Here is a 21,104-nt window from a genome sequence, read left to right as displayed (position 1 = left end):
TTCTACAAAAGTGGTATTGCAATGTTAGAGCGGCGCTGGAATGATTGCGTTGCTCTTGATGGAGATTACGTTAATAATAATAAAGTTAAATAAGAATAAAGTTGATTTATAATCAAAATAATCGTGTTCTCTTTGTTAGACCCGGGACTTCATTGCCCATGTTAACACATGGGTTTAAAATGTTTTTTTAACTCACGAATAGTTGAAACGTACGATTCATTCATCAAAAACGAGCTATAAATAAAAACGCGATGCCTTAATTTTCCTATATTTCGATGCCGATTTTCTTGAAAACAGAAAATTATTGCATTTGATGTTCAGTACGTCTAACTTTTCGCTTGAAGTCCAGTGAAAAGAAAGTCTATTGGACTATAAATGAAAACTAACTGGCAATATAGCCTAAGTTGCTGTGTCATCAATCGGTGTCATCTCAAGTGAGGTGACGCCAACCAGACGGAAGAAGAAGAAGAATAAGAAGAAAATTTGTACTTCATAAACGTCATATGGGTTTGACAACGATAGCGCCATCTGTGTGTCAGCCACACGATTAATTGAGTGATTAATTTTCCATTGTTGAACAACATCTCGAGTTTGACAATTGTAGAAGATTTACGATGAATTGGATCGTATAATCGATCGTCGTTCCACACTCCAGTGAGATGCTCAGCCCTCGCTGCACGGTTCGTCTTCTTTCTGGTTCGCAAAACATTTCTTTCGAAAACATCCGCGATCTTCTGCCGACATAGTTCAAGTCTCGTAGACTGTAGAAAATAACCGATGTAACGAGCGTTTTGTAGATGATAAATTTCGTGCGTTGTACCCTCGACATTTTACTGCTAACGCAGTATGCTTTGAAAATTATATTATTATAAAAAAATACTGCGCAAGTCGAACTTTTCTCGTTGGAATGGTTTTCTGGGATTCCCACACAACCCACGAACTCGTCAAACATTCCGCCGTCGTCTATCAATATTCGGGATAAGAGGCGAAAATTTCATCTTTAGAGCCTCTTCTACAAATGTATTTTGTCCAAGCCGATCCCCTTAGTTTCGTCTGTCATTCAAACTGTCAACAAGGAATACTATTTGAGTGTTATGCGTCATTTGCGCGAAGCTTTTCGTAAAAAGAGGCCGGCTCTTGGTTTTTGCACCACGATAATGCACCGTCGCATACTGCATTGATTCCTCGTGATTTTTTTCGCCAAAAATTAAACCAATATCGATCCGTAACCACCGCATTCGCCTGATTTTGCTCCGTGTGACTTCTGGCTATACTGCAAACTCAAACGACCGCTTCGGGGAAACCGTTTTGAGTGAATTGAAGACATCAACGTGAATCGTTACGCGCAACTGTTTCGAGGATTAGAATTGGCGACATTGGCGGAAGTGAATTGTGGCCGGGGGGAGGTAGGGGAATATTACATTGAGGGGGACGGAAAAATTTGGAAGAATAAATAAAGAATTTTGAAATTATGAACAAAGTCTTACTATTCTATCGATTTTGATTGGTTCTTTTCGGCAGGAACTACACTTGTAACACGACCATACTTTAGGACTCGAATGTAGTGTTCGATCACCTAGAGAAAAGGGTAAAATAAAATAAAGGTAAATAAATCATTTCTGGTTGAATGGAGACGTCAACCAGCAAAATTACCGCAGCTGGAGTGAAGTCCAGCCAGAAGCATTGCAAGAGCGCTACCTATTCATCCCAAAAAAGTCATTGTTTTGTGTGGATTATGGGCCGGTGGCATCATCGGGCAACCGTGTGATGATTGACGATTTTTTGCCCAAAATGGAAGAATGGACATGTCTGACAAGTGGTTTCAACAAGACGGGGCCACATCCCACACGGCACGCGAAACAATGACCAAATTGATTTCCGCCTTCGGTGAACACTTTATCTCACGTTTTGGGTTCGTCAATTGGTCGTGTAATTTAATGTCTTTAGACAATATTTTGTGGGGCTACGTTAAGGGTCATGCCTACAGGGATAAACCAGCAATGGTTGACGCACTGGAAGTCAGTATTGAAGAGATTGTAGAGAGTGTGTCAAGGGGCAAATCACTCTAAACTTTGTCTGAACTCAAACAAGTTTTACCGGGAGTAAAAAGGTTTAGCAGGGATCTCGCTAGATTAGAATGGGATTGAAAAGTTTAGCCGAGATCTGGAAAAGCATTATTTTGACATAAGAAGCTGTCAACGTAGTATTTGTTTCTTTTCTGTTTTTTCTTTCTTTTTGCAACTGCTCAACGCAGGCAAAGACATCATATTAACAAGATATCCAGCTCTCACATTCCCCGAACAAATCATCGCCAACATCCTTTTTTGTGAGCATGGTGCCCTCATCGAATCTCGTACATAGAAGTAGAGGAAGGAAATATCAAATTCGTGCGCGCCAAATTAGCAGCACTGCGCGCCTATACAATTGACATGATATGTTGAATGTGATACCGTATGATGGCGTTGCTGAACTGAAGATAGATTTTGCTCCAAGCTGACAGGGTCTGATGCAGGTCAACTCTTTATCTACTTGTCATACACTTTTTTGCGAGCAGAGATGCCAGATATTTTCATAGAAAATCTGTTTTGCTTTGTATAAAAAATCTGTATTTATCTGTATTCTCTAATCAAATTAAATTTTGGAAAAGTTTGTACTAGCTTGGTTGATCCAATGGCTTTTATCGTATCAAAGAACGTTCACTGGCAACTCTTCAACGATTGAATCAGTGCCATCAAAAAGAGTTGGAAATCATCGCAACAACAAAAACCCGGCATGACTCATTTAACATAGAATCGACACCAGTGCGAGAGCGAATTTCTCTCGATGACATTTCTGAGTATAAAAGGTTAGCACGCTGCTGTGAGGATCCTCTCTGATGCAACAAACGGTCGCTTATTCTCGTTTCGCGATCCGATTCTATACAGGCAGTTGATAATTGCGATAGAATCATTTTACTATTGCCGCTTATTCTAACTATGTGCATATGTGGGTTTTGAAATATTGCAACCTAGTATGAGAATCATCAAGTTGAATCATCGATTCGATTTTCTGCGATAATTGTCAACTTGCTATTCTCTCTTGGAAAATTCCACACAGCAACGATCATTATCAGACTGTAATTTTTATTAAGGGCCGTGAAATACTCAGAGTATGAAAGAATGTAGAAAAATTCTCTCGCGTTTCATGCATTGAGAGACTCGAGTTCTTTTAGCATCTTCTACCGGATTGAAAATGTTGTATACAATATAGATAGCAATATAGCAGCTTCTGTGAAATTTTCGGCAATCACCAACACTGGCTTGGATGTCTGTTCTGTATGAGCATGTAATGCGGCCCTTACACGAGACAATATTATTGTCAATACAAGGAGTATTGACTATACTTTTGATCGTGTAATGGAAACTTCATTGGATTGACGAAAATATTGTCAAAAAATCAAAACTGCTCATCAATCCGACAATACTTTCTCTCCAGAGAAGAAACTGTCAAATATGTGCAATGAACTCTTCTCTCAATGTTTCAATGTTCAGTTGCAATATTTGAAGGTTCAAACGCTTGATTTGTTCGAAAAATGCGGACTCATGTTACCAAGTCAATTGGATTGACGGTATTGACAATACTTTGGATTGACAATAATATTGGCACGTGTAAGGGCCGCTTAAAAATCTGTATAATACATATAAATCTGTATAAATGGCATCTCTATTTGCGAGCTCGAATGACAGATACACTTCAAACAAGATTAGGCAAAACTAGGTTGGATTACCTTAAAATTACCCAAACTTATCTAGACTAGTTGGGATTAAATGAGATTAGAGAATATTATTTTGGAATGAAATGAGTTTATTAGTATGAGATTGTCTAGAGTTTAGAGTCATTTTCCCCTTGGAGTGTGTCAAAATTGGACCTTGGGCATAAAATCATCCTTCATCCTCGGTGCAATTGCACTCATTGGAAGTGAATGAATTGTTATGGTCGGTAGTTAGTATTGATAAACATCTAAGCGTTTGGTACTAGGGAAGGCTCTAGATTTTTTTTCCTCGATTTGTCGCCATCTACGACCTTGTAAACAGGCTTGCCAATTCTAGCTAATTTTGTTCGGAGATAAATAATAATGTTATCATACTGCCTATGAACTCCAGTCAGTAAAACCATCTCTAAATTTGATTCATAACTAACCTAATTTGTGACGTTTTGTTACTTGATGGTTCTACCTCGGCAATACGTGTTCCCGGTTTCCGGTTCATGAGGAACCGAAGGTAAGGGACAATAATCCAAAGTTTGAACTCGCATCGATTTCTCAGAGCTGGGTAGTAGCTTTTCTAAACTTAGATATAAATGAATGATCTTATGGGTCGCTGGAAATGTCAGTAAGGACTATCCGATTCCTAGTCCAAGGATCGAGATTCACCTGACAGGGGTTTATCCAATGGTTGAACATTAGGTAATGCAATTTGGTGACATACGCATGTTTGGCTGTTAGAAAGTATATTGCCATTGTTTAAAAAAATGTCGTCTTTTTTTAATGTCGACAGCTCAGAGTCTGACTCAGAAACTTAGTAAAAATTCTAGTCGTTTCACCCTGAAAATGAAGTAATAAGCCGTCGAAATGTTGGTCAGTATCGTAATATAAATAATATGTACTAAATTTACTAAAAAGCCATTTACAACTTCAAATAATAAATCAAATTTTTTCTTAAATCTGATCAGTAGTAGGCGTGCCGTCAAGTAGGTCAAGTATCAATCTTTCTCCTCTTCCTTATATTTTATTACTTCCTTTTTTCCTTCCTTTTTTATGAACGATCACAATAAGGGCATGCCTTTGTGATTCGAAGAGGAATATTATGCAATCCACAAAAAATGTGATAAAATTGTGTAGAGATCTGTTAAGACAACTATCATGTACTTATGATTATCAGCTGACACGACGACTGAAAATTTTTTTATACTGTTTTCGATGTTATCTTTATCATAATAAAATCATTATGTTCGCTATTAGTCAGAATCTCTCGCAGATAACAGAAATTTTTTAATTGTCGAATTTTAAGAACAAGGGATTTTTCGAAAGGTTCTATTGAAAATGTAGCTTCGAGAATTATCGACTGCTCAAAGTTATGTTAGTCTGTAAGTTTAATTTATTATAAGATAAGATAAGTAACAAACATCTCAACAAAGTCATAAACCTAATCATAATCATCTCACCGCTGTCTCTGCCATCATTACTAACACTAGGTGTAACATTTACCATTTACAGATGATGTCAACCGAGAAAAATCAAAGTACAAAGCGATCGCTGCCGAGCTTGATCTCACATTTGCTGACCTTTCCGGATATTAACAACCTATCAGCTTCTAGTAACGAACCTGTTTCACTAATCAATAACAACGCATTTGATGACAACTCAGATCCAACCTTCCCGATTGAGTCCGTAAAAAACCGTATTTACACGTAAATCCGTAACCGTAAGTGGTTACGCTTGGTCGACCAAAACAAACATTAACAAACATAGAAAGACATTGTTGCACTCTATTGCTTTATTTGTGTAAAGTTTCTCTAGTTTGTAAGTTATAATCATTAGGAAGACACGATTCATGCTCTTTTCCAACTAATTGTACTTTTAAAATCTTTAAAAGATTATGTTTTTTATCTTAAGCAAACGAAAAAAAAAATCATTCCAATGCTTGACTGCCTTTAATTGTTTTCCAGCTTTCTGACCCTTAACGGATAAGAAAAAGGGCGATAATTGCAAAAAGTAAGATGCACCGTTTTGTATCCAACGTTTACATTCCATTATCGGTAAGATTAGGCGGACATTTCTTTTGTAACTGAGAATTGAACTATATTTGAGTGAAGCATTGTGCGGTCGAGAGCGAAAAGAAATAATCAAGCTTTTATGTGATTGACAAATAGTGAAATATTCCAACTGAACCGGCGTGAAACCGAATACAAATCAAGGAAAATAAATATTACAAACACGTTCCGATGAAGACAAACTACAGATTATAGCGAAATCAAAACCAGTTTATTTGTTTTATTACCGGAGGGGGGTCAGATCACAGTGTCCCTATTCGTCATGAAATTATATCACTGGAAATCGACTCTCGGCATCCAGAATCATGGGAATGTAGTTCTGAACCTCGGTGAACGCTACGTACTTGTTGTTATCACAGCTTCCGGTAGCGGATCGTGGTGCCGAGCTCACAACACCGTAGAGGAAGAACACGGTTTCGGAGGCATTTTCCTTACCTAGCGCAAATCCTCCACCACTGTCTCCCTGACAAACGCTGGTACCTGCAAAAGATAAAGGATTAGAATTCTACTGGTAAGTAAACTACTAATTACACGGACATTTTGAGCTCTACTTACCCGTTTTAGGTTCCCCAGCGCAAAATTTGTCTCCCGTCAGAAACGGTCGATAAGAAACGGGCGAAAAATCTCGACAAGTGTAATAGTCTACGGTAGGAATATCGACAACCTTCAGGACCGGACTTAATGCTCCACCCGACGTCGTCAGTCCCCAACCAGCTACCCGTCCGATGCTGTTAGGTTTTATGCGCTTCTCGCTTTCAGTTCTTAGGTTTCTCTCTAAACAGATGGGCCGAACATACGATTTGAACACTACGAAGTCGTTCAACACGACAATGGCGATGTCCAGATTGTAGTATCCGGAAAAATCCTGATACTGTGGTTGGGTAATAATTTCTCGGATGCGCAGCACTTGGGCGGGTAAACTTTCGACTGCATTCAATTCTCGTCGATACTTTCCGGCTGTTATTAGGAAAGATTTGACGTCGTGGAATGACGTAACATCCCAGAAACAGTGCGCCGCTGATATAACCAATCGTTCGGTAAGAATTGTGCCACCGCAGATGTACAGCCAATTTTCCGACTTCAGGTCATCTATGGTTTCGTTTTCCAAATTCCGATAGATTCCGGTATGCCAAGGAACTTCGGCAATCGATACGTTTTTCCCTCCAATTATGTAAGCCTCCGCGTCCGGCGTTGGCGTTCCGCAAATCGGTTCACAACGAAACACCGAGCTGTCCCATACTCCGTCGACGCAAGTGAGAGTCTCGTTGATTGGACCTTCCGGTTTTTGATATCCAATTTTACAGTCGATGCGTACCTTCGTCGTTGGAGGGAGTGACCGTTTGCAGGTAATTTGTTTACGCTGATACTCACATGTTGGTTGAACGGTAATGCCATTGATTGGGATTTCCGAGCAGTATCCTTAATAAAATAAAATAGTCGAAGAATTAGTCACAATTAATAAGTTGGTTAGAGAAAAACCTACTTTCACATATCGGAAATGGTTCCATCCATTCTCCATCTAGGCACGTGATCGTGGCTGCACCTTTGATCGTGTATTTGTCATTGCAGATCACATGCACCGAGTTGTAGTTTTCGATGAACTCGCCACTGCTAATGGGAACATCTTTGGCAGTTTCATCCAGGACGATATGACCGTTCTGCGGTTGACTTGGTACCAAACATGATCCCGGTGAACCCGTCACTAGCGGTGACTGAGTTGTAGTCGTTGTTGTCGATGTTGACGTTGTCATACTGACTGCTTTGGGTGTTGTTGTCGGAGCTGGTCTACCGCAAAGTAGCTCATCTTCATCCGAACCATCTCGGCAGTCAATAACTCCATCACACCTGGAGTAACCTCCGATGCAAGCACCGTAACTGCATCGGAAGGCAAACGAAGGGCAGAATGTTAACCCGCAAATTTTCTGCTGTTCATCGGAGTCATCATCGCAGTTCGACAGACCATCACAAACCTCATCGGTGGAAATGCATTGACCGGATTTACATTGAAATTCCATACTTCTGCAATTTACATTCACTCAATAATACTACACAATAAAGATTCATTTCCAACTTACGAACAGTTTCCGGTTGTGATCAAGGTGTCACTGTACCCCGGACAGTGCAAATGTTCATCCGACCCATCGTAGCAATCTTTAACCCCGTTACACATGGCGTTTCCGTCGACACAACCGCCATACTGGCAACGGAATGCGTAGCTCGGACAACGAATGAAGGCACACGCTTTCGATGTTTCATCCGATTTGTCCTTACAGTCGATCACCCCGTCACAAAGTTGATGCGATTCGATGCACTGGCCACTGTTACATTTCCATTCATAGTAGTTGCATACTTTCCGGCGATCTCTGAAAAATGCTGTACAAGAAACAATGGGGTCAGTTCTTGTTCGCATCTCACCCGACGCAGTCGAAAATCGTTTACGGTCGAAACAACAAAAACAAAGACAATACAGTGCAGTGAACAATAGAGTGTACGGAATGGTCAAATACGATTTAACAAAGCCTGGAACTTGGCCTACAAGACCGAATTCAATTTGTATAGATTTCAAGCGTTGCAAAGTTAGACCAGCAGCAAATGAAATTGAAATCTTACTTAATGAACGAATGCATCTAGACGCTAATAATGTAAGTGAGATTCAATTCAACAAGGCGTCTAACTGTGTGTACATTATGTTTAAACGTGAAAGCGATGCACTTGCATTCGCTTCGGTTAACAACGAGGTGCACAGCGTTGAGTGTGACAACATAAAAAACAAAATCCCTGTGCACATGGTGGACAATGCCATAGAAGTACGCATGCATGACCTCCCCCCGCAGGCCACCGATCAGTACGTTCGGGAGAATATGTCGCAGTACGGTGAAATCCTTTTCATCGAAAGGGAAATATGGCGGAATTTTTTCAACGGCATCCGGAATAGCATGCGAGTTGTGCGTATGCAACTACGTAAGGCAATTCCATTTTACATCATTTGTGCTCAAAGTGGGACACGTCCGTGTAAAACGTTGATTACCTATGAAAATCAGCTGGTTACATGCCAGTTTTGTGAACAACCTGCACACTACGGTAAACCTTGCACTGAAACTGCGAAAAAGACATCTTCAACCAAAGACAATGTCAATCGTTCAACAACGAAAACTAGTGAGCGCAGTACTCATGTTCCACCATCAAACCAACCAGCAACTGCAACCAATGTACAACAAGGCGCATCTAAAGCAACTAGCAACGAGCTCAAGACTACGAACAACAAGGAAAACGAAACGAAGACGGACACCAACAACAATACAACCGATGAGGCAATGGATGACGAGACGAGCCACGAACAAAGTGCCCCTCAACCATCGCAGAAGGGAAATGGAAGCTCTTCTCCTTCTAGAAAAAGAGTGACAATGAGATCCACTTCAAGAAATTTATTATTTAAAAAATCGGCTAATTCGGCCACGTAAAGCTTCTACGCAAATAGGCCTGAATAAAAATATCTTAAATAAAAAAAAGAAACAATGGGATTAATGTTTTTTACAGGTGTTTTTTTTAAAGGATTGTTTTTTCAATAGGGGTTACTCTATTGCCTGAAAGTTGTTTTGACATGTCTCTTCTCAGTATTGTTTGGAAATTTTCATGAAATAGCTTAACTCTAGAACAATGCTTCCAAATCGTGGAAATTTATTATCAAAATTAGTATTGAGTTAAAACTGTTGGCTGAATGGATACTTTAACAAGCAAAATTGCAAAAATGATCCACACACCATTCAAGAATAACCGATACATCCCGATAAGTTGGTGTGGTTTATGAGCTGATTAAATCATCGGTCCTTATTTCTTAAAAAATGAGGAAGGACGACGCGTTACCGCGAATAGAAATCGTAATAGAACCATGGTAAATTAATTTTTATGGCCAAATCTTCAAGATATGGATGTGGAAGAAATGTAGTTTCAACAGGATGGTACCACATGTCATACTGCGGTCGAAATAATCGAGCTATTGAAAGAACATTTTAACGATAACATCATTTCGAGAACTGGAACAGTGAATCGACCTACGCGTTCTTGTTATTTGACGCCACTCGATTGTTTTTTTCGTGAGGATACGTGAAGTCATTGTTTTATGTGGATAAACCAGCAACGATTGATGTTTTGGAAACCAATATTAAGAATCAAGAGTAAACCAAGTTTTTTGGTGTTAAAAATTTGTATATTACATACTTCATGTTTGATACGTATATCATAGATCTACACCCCACACCACGAAAATGAAGCTGGTACAATTTCTTGCACTTACAATGGGTAGTATGGATATCAATGGATACAATAAAAGTAAATTTTTAAGTAATGAAGGTGAAGTTTATAGGTTAATCGTAGATCTTGTTCAGTAGAAAAGGAATATTGTAGATTATTTCTTGAAAAAATATTGATAAATTTTGCAATGTTCACCTTGCCAATAATATTAAATTGTGCATTCTAGCATGTTGATGTAAGGCCCCTGCTTTGAATAAATGATATACGAAATAACATTAAAAATCATTTCCGTTCCACACTATTCATTTTACTCTATCACAAGCGCAGTCAGTTTGTTTATCGCTAAATTTATATATAAACAGGTTCATGTATGATCCTCCACCTGAAGAAAAGCGTTCAGAATAATTTGACAAGAAAGGTGCAGCTACCAGCTGATAACTTTGGTGGGTTGATACTTTTTTTTCATTACACCATGGGACACTTACACTCATGTAATGCAACCGGTACTACTCCTGCTGATTCCACCGAATTTATATGTTCAGTGCAACCAGTTTATCAAAGGAGCGTTTACCATTTAATTACATTACATTTTAATTTTTCGATAATATATGCTCAAACTAATGTAAAGCATTGTTTCATATTAAAATATTAATTTTGATCAATATTTCGTCGATGTTTGATAGTAAATTGCATACAGTCTTAATTCTTGATTTGTTGTTACATATTAGAAAGTTTAGCTACACTTCTTCAGTCCATCTGTATTGGATTGCGCTATACAAAATAAACAAAATTGAACATGTTTTGTAAAAAAGCAGTTTTCCGAAAGAATAAAGCGTTTTTCAACAACATACCGTATTTATTGCCTTCAAGTTCTTCGAGCAAAGGTTTCTATTTCGCAGGAATTTTAATAAATGGTATTTAAATCCTTATTTTGAAGCAAAATCTGCGAGAGAAAACCATATAGAAATGTGTTAGTTACTGATGGAATGTGTGGTAGTGCAAGGAAACTGAAACCAAATTATTTTTCACTAGCAGTTTTCAGCAAAATGGAAAAGGTTTCGTTCAAAGCTTTTACTTTTCTTGAATTGTCATTATAAGCAAAAACGACTGATTTGTTTCATTTTCAACTATATGATAGTTTTATCGGATCAAATCCGGAAAAAAGATGATGGAACTTGTTTTTATGCTCACATTATTGACATTACCTATACGCCTGCAAGAAGTCTTTCCCCTTAAACGTGCCATTTCTGAAATACGCCTTCAAAAGCTTGAAAAAGTGGATGAATATTGAACCTCCAAAACAAACTTTTTTAAAAATTGTCGTGGCGGCCATATTCACGAAATTGTAATTAAATGTTAATTGCCGAAGAATTATTCACCAAATATAAAACTAATTTGGTTATTTCATAATTTTTCATGTGTTTTATATAAATTTCAAATCAGCAAGCTCTTAAAAAATGCTCTTCAGTTTAAGTTGTGCTTTCATACCACCTAGAAGTTCATTATAAATCGCTAACTCTAGTGGTTATGTCGCAGTACTAAAACAGGATAACTTCTGAATGACGATTAATGTTGTGTATGTCCGTTGGTGCTACTTTTTCCAAATAATGTTCAATGATTTTTTTTACCTTTCAATTATCTCGGAGATGGCTGAACCGATTTTAACACACCCAGGCTTATTTAAAAGCTACTGTTGAATTGTGGATCGAATTCAAAGATCAAACGGCTGTGATTTCTGGTTCCGGAGATAGAATGGTATAATTGTTTTTTTACAGCTCAAAATTCTTAGAAATGGCTTAGCCGATTTTAACAAGTCTAGACTCATTTGAAAGCTACTATTGAATTATGGACTAGGTTTGAACATCAAATGGCTTTCACTTCCGGTTCCGGAGATATAATGATATTTTTCATCGGCTGAATTTTCTCGAAAATGTTTCAAAAAATTTCGGTAAACAACATCTATCAAATTTGAAAGGGTTATGGCGAACATTTCCGGTTCGAGAGATGTAATGTGACGTAACCAACAAATTCCAGTGTTTTTCAATGCAACGAAATTTCTCTGTAATGAAAGAATCGATTTCGGAAGACTTAGGTTTGTTTGAAAGTTACTATTAGGTTATTTAATAAGATCACAATACTAGTGGCCGAGGATAAAATCTTACGAATGTTTTAATGAGACTAGAAGGCAAGAGAAAGTCATTATTACTCCACTAGATGGATTAAGAAGGGGTTTTTTTTCCTTTCTATTATAGAAAGTTTATTCAATCACTGTGCAAACCAACTTTTGAACGGAGTTTCATAAACCATTCAACTCAATTCGTTGAGATCACAAAGTGTCTGTGTTCAGGTGACAAATAATGTCACTCGATTTTCTCAGAGATGGCCGAACCGATTTCCACTAACTCATATTCATTGTCACTCTCGAAGATGGCGTGACTTGTTTTGGTAGTATTGTGAAACAGTGATAAGTTACACAATCGATTTTATTATGTTTATATATCTTTCTGAACATATCTAACATAAATAACAAATCTAAAACAACTGTGGAACATCCTGAAATTTCAATAAGTTATATTTGCTACTTGACTAGAGCTAGAGAGAGAGAGAATATTGCCCTCGGCATCTTATAGCTTAACGCAATGTGCCTTAAAATATGTTATTAAATAAAAAAATAGAGCTAGAGACGGTTAGGTGAGCATTTTTTTCAACCTAAACCTGACCCGTAACCAATCCAAAAAAAATTACCCGTACCCGATCTGAACCCGAGAATAACATTTAAGTGCTTTAAAATTTTATTCAGATCTGACTTCCGGTTCCAGAGTTACAGGGTGATGTGTATTTTTTAATAGCAAAAAATAAGCACTCTATGTTCATGTAGATCAGGGGTACCCAAACTATTTAGGCAGGCGCGTACCCAGAAAAAAATTTCGGGAGGTGTTTCAGAACATGTTGATCAATTTCCATACAAATGGAACTTTTTATATAATTATTTGAATTTTTTTTATTGTGGAGTCGTTTGTGGAAAATTATTCATTTTATTTTTTACTTATTTGAAAAAAAGAGTTTACACAATATCATACTTTTTTGAGTTTCGGAGGGGGTTTGAACCCCTAAAACACCCTTCTGTATACGCGCCTGTATTTAGGTCATGGGCCCCTTTACTAAAAACTTAGGCCTCAGTCCCCCATAAACAAATTCCTTTGAAAATTCAATCGTTTGCTTTTTTATATTGATGTAAAATAGTTACTAATTTCAGCGGATGGTAAAATATGGTCGATTTCTAGACCTCGTCGATCCCAATAGTCAGTTTTCGTTTACGTCGACCCCCGCAAAAAGGATATCAACCCCAAGGGGTCTATATCGACCACATATCGAGGGCCAAGTGTCATATACCATTCGACTCAGTTTATCGAGCTGAGCAATGTCTGTCTGTGTTGTGTGTGTGTGTGTGTGTGTGTGTGTGTGTGTGTGTGTGTGTGTGTGTGTGTGTGTGTGTGTGTGTGTGTGTGTGTGAGTGTGTGTGTGTGTGTGTGTGTGTGTGTGTGTGTGTGTGTGTGTGTGTGTGTGTGTGTGTGTGTGTGTGTGTTTGTGTGTGTCAAATAATCTTTGACAAACTTAGATTCAAATGAAAGATCTCGTGGTCCCATACGAAATTCCTGAATCCGACTTCTGGTTCCGGAGTTATAGGGTAAAGTGTGTTCAATATTATAGACCGTCACATAAGGGTGGGGGGGGTGGGTTTTGGGTCTAAAAGATGAAAAAAATCATTATTTTTGAGATTTTTTTTCCAGAATTGTCGTTCAACAAAATCAATTCAAATGTTTTGCACGATAAAAAGCATCATTCGAACAACATTTTGTAATTTTTTCGTGGACAAATATTGAGTAATTAGTTGGTAAAGAAGTATTTTTGAGGACACTTCTCAAAAATCATGATTTTGTATCTGTATCTCAGCGCAAACTAATCAGAAGTGAACAAATGAATTCAGCATAGTTAGAGTAGAAGTTTTTCTAGACCCCAACGTTTCTGTTTGATTTTTTTTAATTTTTAAAAATTTTGGTTGTTCAAAGTCAAAACTACGATTTTTCACGAAAAAATTCGCCATTTTGTAGCTGTTAAACCTTCCCAAAGTAATAAATAACGAAAAGGAAATCGTTGGGGTCTGGTTTTTTTTTATAACATATGTAGAAAGTGTGTGCAAGAATTGAAAAAAAAAAAATGGTGCAGTAGTTTTCGAATGACGATGGACACGGACTTTCAAAACCTGCTTTCGAGAAAAACGCGTTTAAAGTTTTTTGTCTATAAAATCAATGGAAACAATTTATTACTCCAGGGAGGTCGTAGGGTCTAATATTTTCAAAAAATCGTATTTTTTCTTTTATAATTTATTCTAACATTTCAATAATATTTCAAGAAAGTTTTGTCTAGTTTTGAAGTCAATCGAAGTAGAAATCTAGAGCCTGTGCGCCGAGCTCTTGTTTCTTCGCAGAATGAGATAGCCATAGATAAAGGTCCATAACTTCCAGAGTTTTGTTCCAATAGGCTTGAATATTTCACAGAATATTCTTGAAATGTTTTACTATAAGAAAATATAAAGAAAATAATAAATGGTTTTTCAAGAGTGTTAGACCCTACCCGCCCCTTAAACTGGCGGAACAAAAACCGTACAAAATGTTATAGACTGGACTCTAAACCGTTATTCCCAATCTTAGGATCAATTGAAAGGTCTTATGGTCCTACCAAAAATTACTGCATATTTTCGGATGCAACAAACATTTAAATCGTAATTTAGAGTGCGTACTAGTAGAGTTTGTATGTCATGTTAGTTGGTAGCCTTACGAACCGACTTCGATTATACCGGTTCTCGGGTTCCGTTGACGGAAGTGCATATAATAGTGAACCCACTTCGTTTTCTTAAGAATAACCTACGCGAGCAAAGTATTGTTTCATTCTGTATGTTATACTAGTTCATGCACAAGCAATCCCTTGGTTTTTTCAAAAATCGAAGAGAAAAATTTTGAATAGAATACTACAATATTATACATGAGAAAGGCATCATTACACTACTAGGTGGATTAAAACAAGTTTGCATAGACTATTCGCTGATGGTTTGTAATAAAAATGTTTCGATTTCTTTAACGGCCGATCTGGTATGTAAAAATTGAGTTTAGACAGGAGCACACTGGAATCTATTACATGGTGATGAGCAGAAAAATATTCATTTCAAGAGCGTGTTTCTATACATGACAAGGAATAAACGAACAAAAATACACTGAACTAGCCATAGCAACCTTATGCTGTGTACGTCTAGTTATTGTTCATCGAAAAATTGACCTAGGAGATATCGGTTTTTAGTCCCCGGAGAAAGCTTTCTTCAAAATTTGTCACAATAATGTTCCTATTGGAAAGTAATGTCAATTGCTAGTTCTCGGTTCCGGAAGCAAAAACTTCAATACGGACTTTTTTCCCGTTTTATGTTTCGCCTTCGACTCATCAGTGCGTCAGCAGTTTATGTTGAACTGCTAACGCCACCAACCTAACGTAAACCGCTGAGAAAAAGTAAAGTTAGTGCTATTTTCAAAACACTTGCTACAGAGTGAAGTGCATTTCCACCATAATTTTGAGCGGCAATGAAGAAATCGCTAGAAAAGCTTCTAAATTTGATTATTCAAAACTGTTTTGGGCCCGTACAAACTTTCTCGTTTTTATTTTCACGATTCAATGGAAAGTTTTTTGAAAAATGCTACAGTAATATTTATAAGAGTATGAGTAACACGAAAAATACATCGTCGAATCACTGGGTGGATAAAAATAGGTTTTATTATGTCTTTATTATGAACTTCGCCCTTCTGTAAAAAAATGTGGTCATACAATTCACTAATGATGTCAGAGGAACCGAAGTCAGACGATATACTCTAATAGATCTATATTCATGCAATATGTTCGAACCAACGCAGTTATTTGGACGTAAGCTTCCGACTGATTATCTAATTCGTGTACATAAGGTGATCGTACTCATTTCTGTCTTTTCTATTCTATTCTATATATTTGAACTTATTGAGTAGAATCAGTGTCTACTGTTTGTATTCAAAGGTTTTGAATTAAATAGAGCGTTTGATTAGTATTTTAAATTTGATTAAGCATTCAACATTCACCGTTGCAGCTTTTCAACTTGAAAATAGGCGCCATCCCCTTACGAACTGGATGATCACAATAGTAGAGAATAGAATGACATCTACTATGCCCATGTTGCACTCGCATAATAGCAAACAAGCATTCATTCAAGTTTCCAGTAATTAGACGCTTCAAATTGAATCAGATAATGCCGATGCTTGGGATTCAGTTATGTTTCCTTCCTTTAGTGTGAATTCTCATTTGGATGCATTCATATGTTATGTTCCAGAGAATCAATCAAAACGGTCCATACAAAATGCTGTATGACACAAACTGATCAGAACATTATCTCAACGTATTTCTTATCTTCTTTTATCATTGAAATCAGTTTTATTGTGTTTTATGCGATATTCTTGACTGTGTTGTAGGATCTGCTGCAGGTCCTCAATTATCTGGCTAACGCTAGCGTGTTTGCGCTCACTCTCATTGTCAAATAATAAATTGAAAATAACTGCGCTAAAGATGCTCAGTAGATAAGTGAGCTTTGTGCTGTCCAGAGACAGTCCCGGAGGAAGTATGGAGAATTTCGGCTACAAGGAAGGATCGACCAAGCCCAATCGTGCTTGGGGTACAAAATCAACAAAAATTAAAAATCAACAAGTTCCCATCCCTATGAAGCCAAGGTACGTGTGTGTGTTCGAAACATGATTCAGTGGTGATTGATCAATTCTCTGTTCGCTAGGTTTTCTCTGACACCCGATGTGACGGTTCACTGGCGGAACGATCCTGAAGCTGTGCTTGCCGAAGATTTCGAATACATGAAAATTGGCCCGTCGCCCCCGGCGGAAAGTGCTCCCAATATGTTTGACAATTACGAGGAATCGAATGCGGAATTTGGTTTTGAAGTTTCCAGTGAAACGATTCGCACGTCTCTGATGGAACAGATGAGACTTTCGTCCGGCCGTTTGAAACTGCTGGACAATATAGACCAAGGGAACATAATAGCCGCTAATTTAAGGGAGATGTTCGAAGGTGCCACAAAAGCTGAGAAAAATATTAGCTTTTTATTTGCTGCCTTCTTGAAGCGCTGGGATTTGTTGGACGGATTGTTGGAATGTGGAGCAGAGCTAATTTATTTTGATAGCAATGGGTTCACTGCGTTGCATTTGAGTTCATTCAGCGGATGTCTCAATTGTACTAGTTTTTTAGTTTTCAAGGGTATTGAAGTGAATATGCAACCGCGAGCCTTCACACCGCTGCACTGTGCCGCGTTCGGGAACTCGGTAGAGATCGCTCGATTCCTGATCACAAAGGGCGCAAAACTGAATGCCTACACCAAGAAGCAAAACTGTGAGGAATCCTTACTGCACTGTGCGGTTCGCTCGAACTCGATCGAGTGTGTGAAGCTGTTCATCTCGGAGGGGATGGATGTCAACTCGCTGAAACCGAGTGGCATGAATGCGATTCATCTGTCGGCGGATTTGGGTTACGTCGATTGTCTGAAGGTTTTGCTGGACACTCCAACGGCGGATCCAAACATTCGGATTGGCATACGGGAGAAGGAATCAACGGCGTTGCATCTAGCGGCCGACGAAGGAAATGTTGAGTGCGTAAGTTTACTGCTGGCCCGGGGAGCCAATGCCAAACTGAAGAACCATCGTGGATTTACGCCGTTACATTTGGCAGCTCGCACTTCCAGTTTGGAATGCGTTGAACTGCTGTTGAGGTTGGGCAACGCCGATCCCAATGCCGAGGATTTCGATTTACGAACACCGCTTCATACGGCCATCGGAAAGTCGGAAGCGGCATTCGATATCATTGAAACGCTAATTTGCTGGGGATCGGATGTAAATCGAAAAGACGTATTCGGTTTTACCCCGCTGCATTTGGCTGCCCTGGACGGTCTCGCCCATTGCGTAGAGATTCTTATTTATCATGATGCCGATGTTACGACCAAATCCAAGAAAGGAACCACCGCTTTAAATGTTATAACCAGAAAAACTCCGTCTTCGTTAGCCATTATCGGGAGGAAATTTGATGATGCTATGACACTGATTCATTCGCAGGATCCGTCCGATAAGGAAGTTGTGCTGGAGCTGGATTTCAGAAGCATTCTGCAGCATTGTTATCCTCGGGAGATAAGCTATCTAAACACGCTCGTCGATGAAGGGCAGAAAGAAATTCTACAGCATCCTCTGTGTTCGGCCTTTTTGTACATCAAATGGGGAAAGATTCGTAAATATTACATTGCTAGGCTGCTGTTCTGTTTCATCTTTATTTTGTTCCTCACGCTGTATGTGCTGACGGCACTGGCGCACAATTGTTACAACGGTAGCAAGGACATGGAGGAAACTATCCAGGAACAGGAGTTGTGCCAAAAACAATCAATTCTGGGGAATATGTTGAGGAACAATCCTTTTGTGATGGAAATGCAGTGGATGGTCCTGGTGGCGATAACGTTTGTGGAAATATGTCGCAAGTTATATGGAATGACGGGTTACTCCTCGGTGCGTCGATACATTACCCAAATGGAAAACGTTACGGAATGGTTCATCATTGTTAGTGTGTTTGTGATTTCTTACATCTACACCAAAAGAACATACACGTGGCAGAATCACATCGGGGCGTTCGCGGTGTTGTTGGGCTGGACTCATTTGATGGTCATGATTGGCCAGTTACCGGTGTTCGGGGCGTACGTTGCCATGTACACTAAAGTGCAGGTAGAGTTCGCCAAGCTCTTCATTGCATATTCCTGTATGCTCGTTGGATTCACAATCAGTTTCTGTGTGATATTCCCATCATCTTCGTCGTTCGAAAATCCGTTCATGGGTTTCATCACGGTTCTGGTGATGATGGTTGGTGAGTTGGATTTAGAGCTGCTGATCAACGATCCCGATGGAAAGGATCCACCGTTCATGCTGGAACTGAGTGCTCAGGTCACTTTCGTACTGTTTCTTCTGTTCGTAACGGTCATATTGATGAATCTCTTGGTTGGCATTGCGGTCGATGACATTCAGGCGTTGAAAAAGACGGCCACCCTTTCGAAGCTGGTAGGACAAACCAAACTGATTTCTTACATTGAATCCGCCTTGTTCAACGGATGGCTACCCAATTGGTTACGAAGTTTACTGCATTACACCGCGCTAGTGTCCCCACAGGCTTACCGAGTGATTCTCAGCGTCAAACCATTGAATCCCGAAGAGAAGCGTCTGCCGAGAACAATCATGATGGCGGCATATGAAGCGGCAAAGCTACGGAAGCAGACGAACGCTGCCGCGTGTAACCATGCTAGCTATAAATACCAATTCCCAAATGGAGTCACCGAATCGACCAATCAAATCAATGGCAAACAAACTCTGGATCGGATACTGGAGTCGGACTGTGGATTCGAAACGGCCAGTCTGTGTACATTGACGAATAAAATCGACGAGAGCTCCGAAAAGTTGGATGAACTTTGTAAAGAGTTGAGTGAACTGAAGGCGTTACTCAAACAAAATCAGATCTTGGTAGATAAGATTTCTAAAGTTTTATTGAAGTAAATATAAGACACCAAAGAGAGTTTTTATATGTATACCAAACTTGTTACTGTATTGTCAAGAAATAAATTGTACTAACTTATAGATTAAATTAGTATTATTAAAGTATAACATGAGAGTTTCGCTTTTTCCAAGTAAAGAAAGTCCCAAAATATTGTCATTTTATCATCAAACTGAATCAAAACACACTTCATATTTCATTTCACGAATAGTTTTGTCACTCGATTTTAACGTGTTCATTATAGCTTTCGTTTATCACTTACTTTTTGCAATTAAAGTACACTAGTCAATCTGAAAGGTTTCCAATGAAAGTGTTTCGTATCGGTTCGTGTTGAACGTGCCAATCTAGTAGGCAAAGAAAGGTAAGAAAGTCTACATAAATGAAAATTTGCGTACGATGACAACATGTGTCAAGTTTGTCCATTTAACTCATTAAATAAGTGTAAAAACTTCGAGTGCGGAGTTCTAAATCAATTTTATATGAATATCAGTTTATTGTAAACATCGATTTCAATTATATCACGATTTTGGCATTAAAAATGCCTTACTCTTCACTATACGGGGCCGGGTGTCAATTAAAAGTTCCAAAAATAGTCGCGTAACCTTTTTGTGTCATAATTTTGAACGTTAATAACTCGGTCATTTGTTGATGGATTGTTATAATTTAACAACCAATCGATTCGGAAACTTTTAACTTAAACATGTATGACGACGTCGTTTCAGTATTTCAATAGCATACTATTGAAAAAATGGTTGGAATCGACCAATGTTTTCATCCACCAATCCCTGTTGTACAAAATGACGTCAACTTCTTGTTCGGCATAGGAGGCTTTGCGTCATGCATAAAAAACACCGTATCGTTCTGCGTAGTATGAAGAGAAATCTATAAATATAGGCTGCACAATATTTCTTTGCCTAGTTGATGTTTGACTGTGAATGAAACAAGTAGCTCGTCCAGTGAGCTGATGACTGGATTGTATATGCGTTCACTTGCTGGATTGTCGCTTTTGCATTATGTGTTGGTAAAATTTCCTGTTGTCTGTGCAACACCGTGTTCGCTTGAGTATCTTATATATCATCTAGCTATTGAAGAACTGAATCAGCGTGATTACCGATTCTTTTCAAATATCCCATGTATTTAGCAAATTTTTGGTCGATTTTGCCATTAAAAATGCCTTACACTTCGCTTCCCGAGGCTGGGTGTCAATTTAAAACATGCAAAACTAATCGCGTAACATTTTTCTGTCATAATTTTGATCGCTTATAACTCAGTCAGTTGTTGATGGATTTATATAATTCAACAAACAATCGATTCGGAAACATTTAACTTGAAGTTATGAGACAACGTCATTTGAATGCTTCAATTTGTTATTTATGTTTTATTTTGGTTCT

General features: G+C 38.5%; 3 protein-coding genes across 5 annotated transcripts in view; 2 read left to right on the top strand and 1 right to left on the bottom strand.

Moving 5' to 3' along the window:
• The window catches only part of LOC131427772 (tropomyosin-2), a 134,567-nt gene extending 128,547 nt beyond the window's left edge, over nt 1-6,020 (top strand). For all 3 annotated transcript variants that reach the window (XM_058591260.1, XM_058591259.1, XM_058591254.1), the window contains exon 8: nt 5,255-6,020. In XM_058591260.1, the coding sequence (XP_058447243.1) occupies nt 5,255-5,337 (83 nt within the window). In that variant the 3' untranslated portion in view covers nt 5,338-6,020. The remainder of the gene's footprint in view (nt 1-5,254) is intronic.
• LOC131427775 (modular serine protease-like) overlaps nt 6,001-21,104 on the bottom strand; it is a 27,848-nt gene continuing 12,744 nt past the window's right edge. Inside the window, exons 2-5 of the mRNA XM_058591274.1 lie at nt 7,887-8,184; nt 7,295-7,830; nt 6,367-7,230; nt 6,001-6,291 (exon numbers count right to left, since the gene is read on the bottom strand). Of these exons, the coding sequence (XP_058447257.1) occupies nt 6,080-6,291; nt 6,367-7,230; nt 7,295-7,830; nt 7,887-8,184 (1,910 nt within the window). The 3' untranslated portion in view covers nt 6,001-6,079. The remainder of the gene's footprint in view (nt 6,292-6,366; nt 7,231-7,294; nt 7,831-7,886; nt 8,185-21,104) is intronic.
• On the top strand, nt 16,461-19,823 carry LOC131427771 (transient receptor potential channel pyrexia). The gene is made up of 2 exons (XM_058591244.1): nt 16,461-16,859; nt 16,919-19,823. The coding sequence occupies exons 1-2, from the start codon at nt 16,753-16,755 to the stop codon at nt 19,713-19,715; spliced, it is 2,904 nt and encodes a 967-aa protein (XP_058447227.1). The 5' UTR covers nt 16,461-16,752; the 3' UTR covers nt 19,716-19,823.

Source organism: Malaya genurostris, chromosome 2 (genome assembly GCF_030247185.1).
Source record: "Malaya genurostris strain Urasoe2022 chromosome 2, Malgen_1.1, whole genome shotgun sequence".
NCBI classification, from domain to species: Eukaryota; Metazoa; Arthropoda; class Insecta; order Diptera; family Culicidae; genus Malaya; species Malaya genurostris.
This window is presented reverse-complemented; position numbering and strand designations above follow the sequence as displayed.

Excerpts from the sequence above, each read along its gene's own strand:
- LOC131427771 (XM_058591244.1), top strand. The coding sequence starts at position 16,753 with ATGGAGAATTTCGGCTACAAGGAAGGATCGACCAAGCCCAATCGTGCT. Across the intron at positions 16,860-16,918 it reads CCCATCCCTATGAAGCCAAG|GTTTTCTCTGACACCCGATG; the intron begins GTACGTGTGTGT and ends TCTGTTCGCTAG.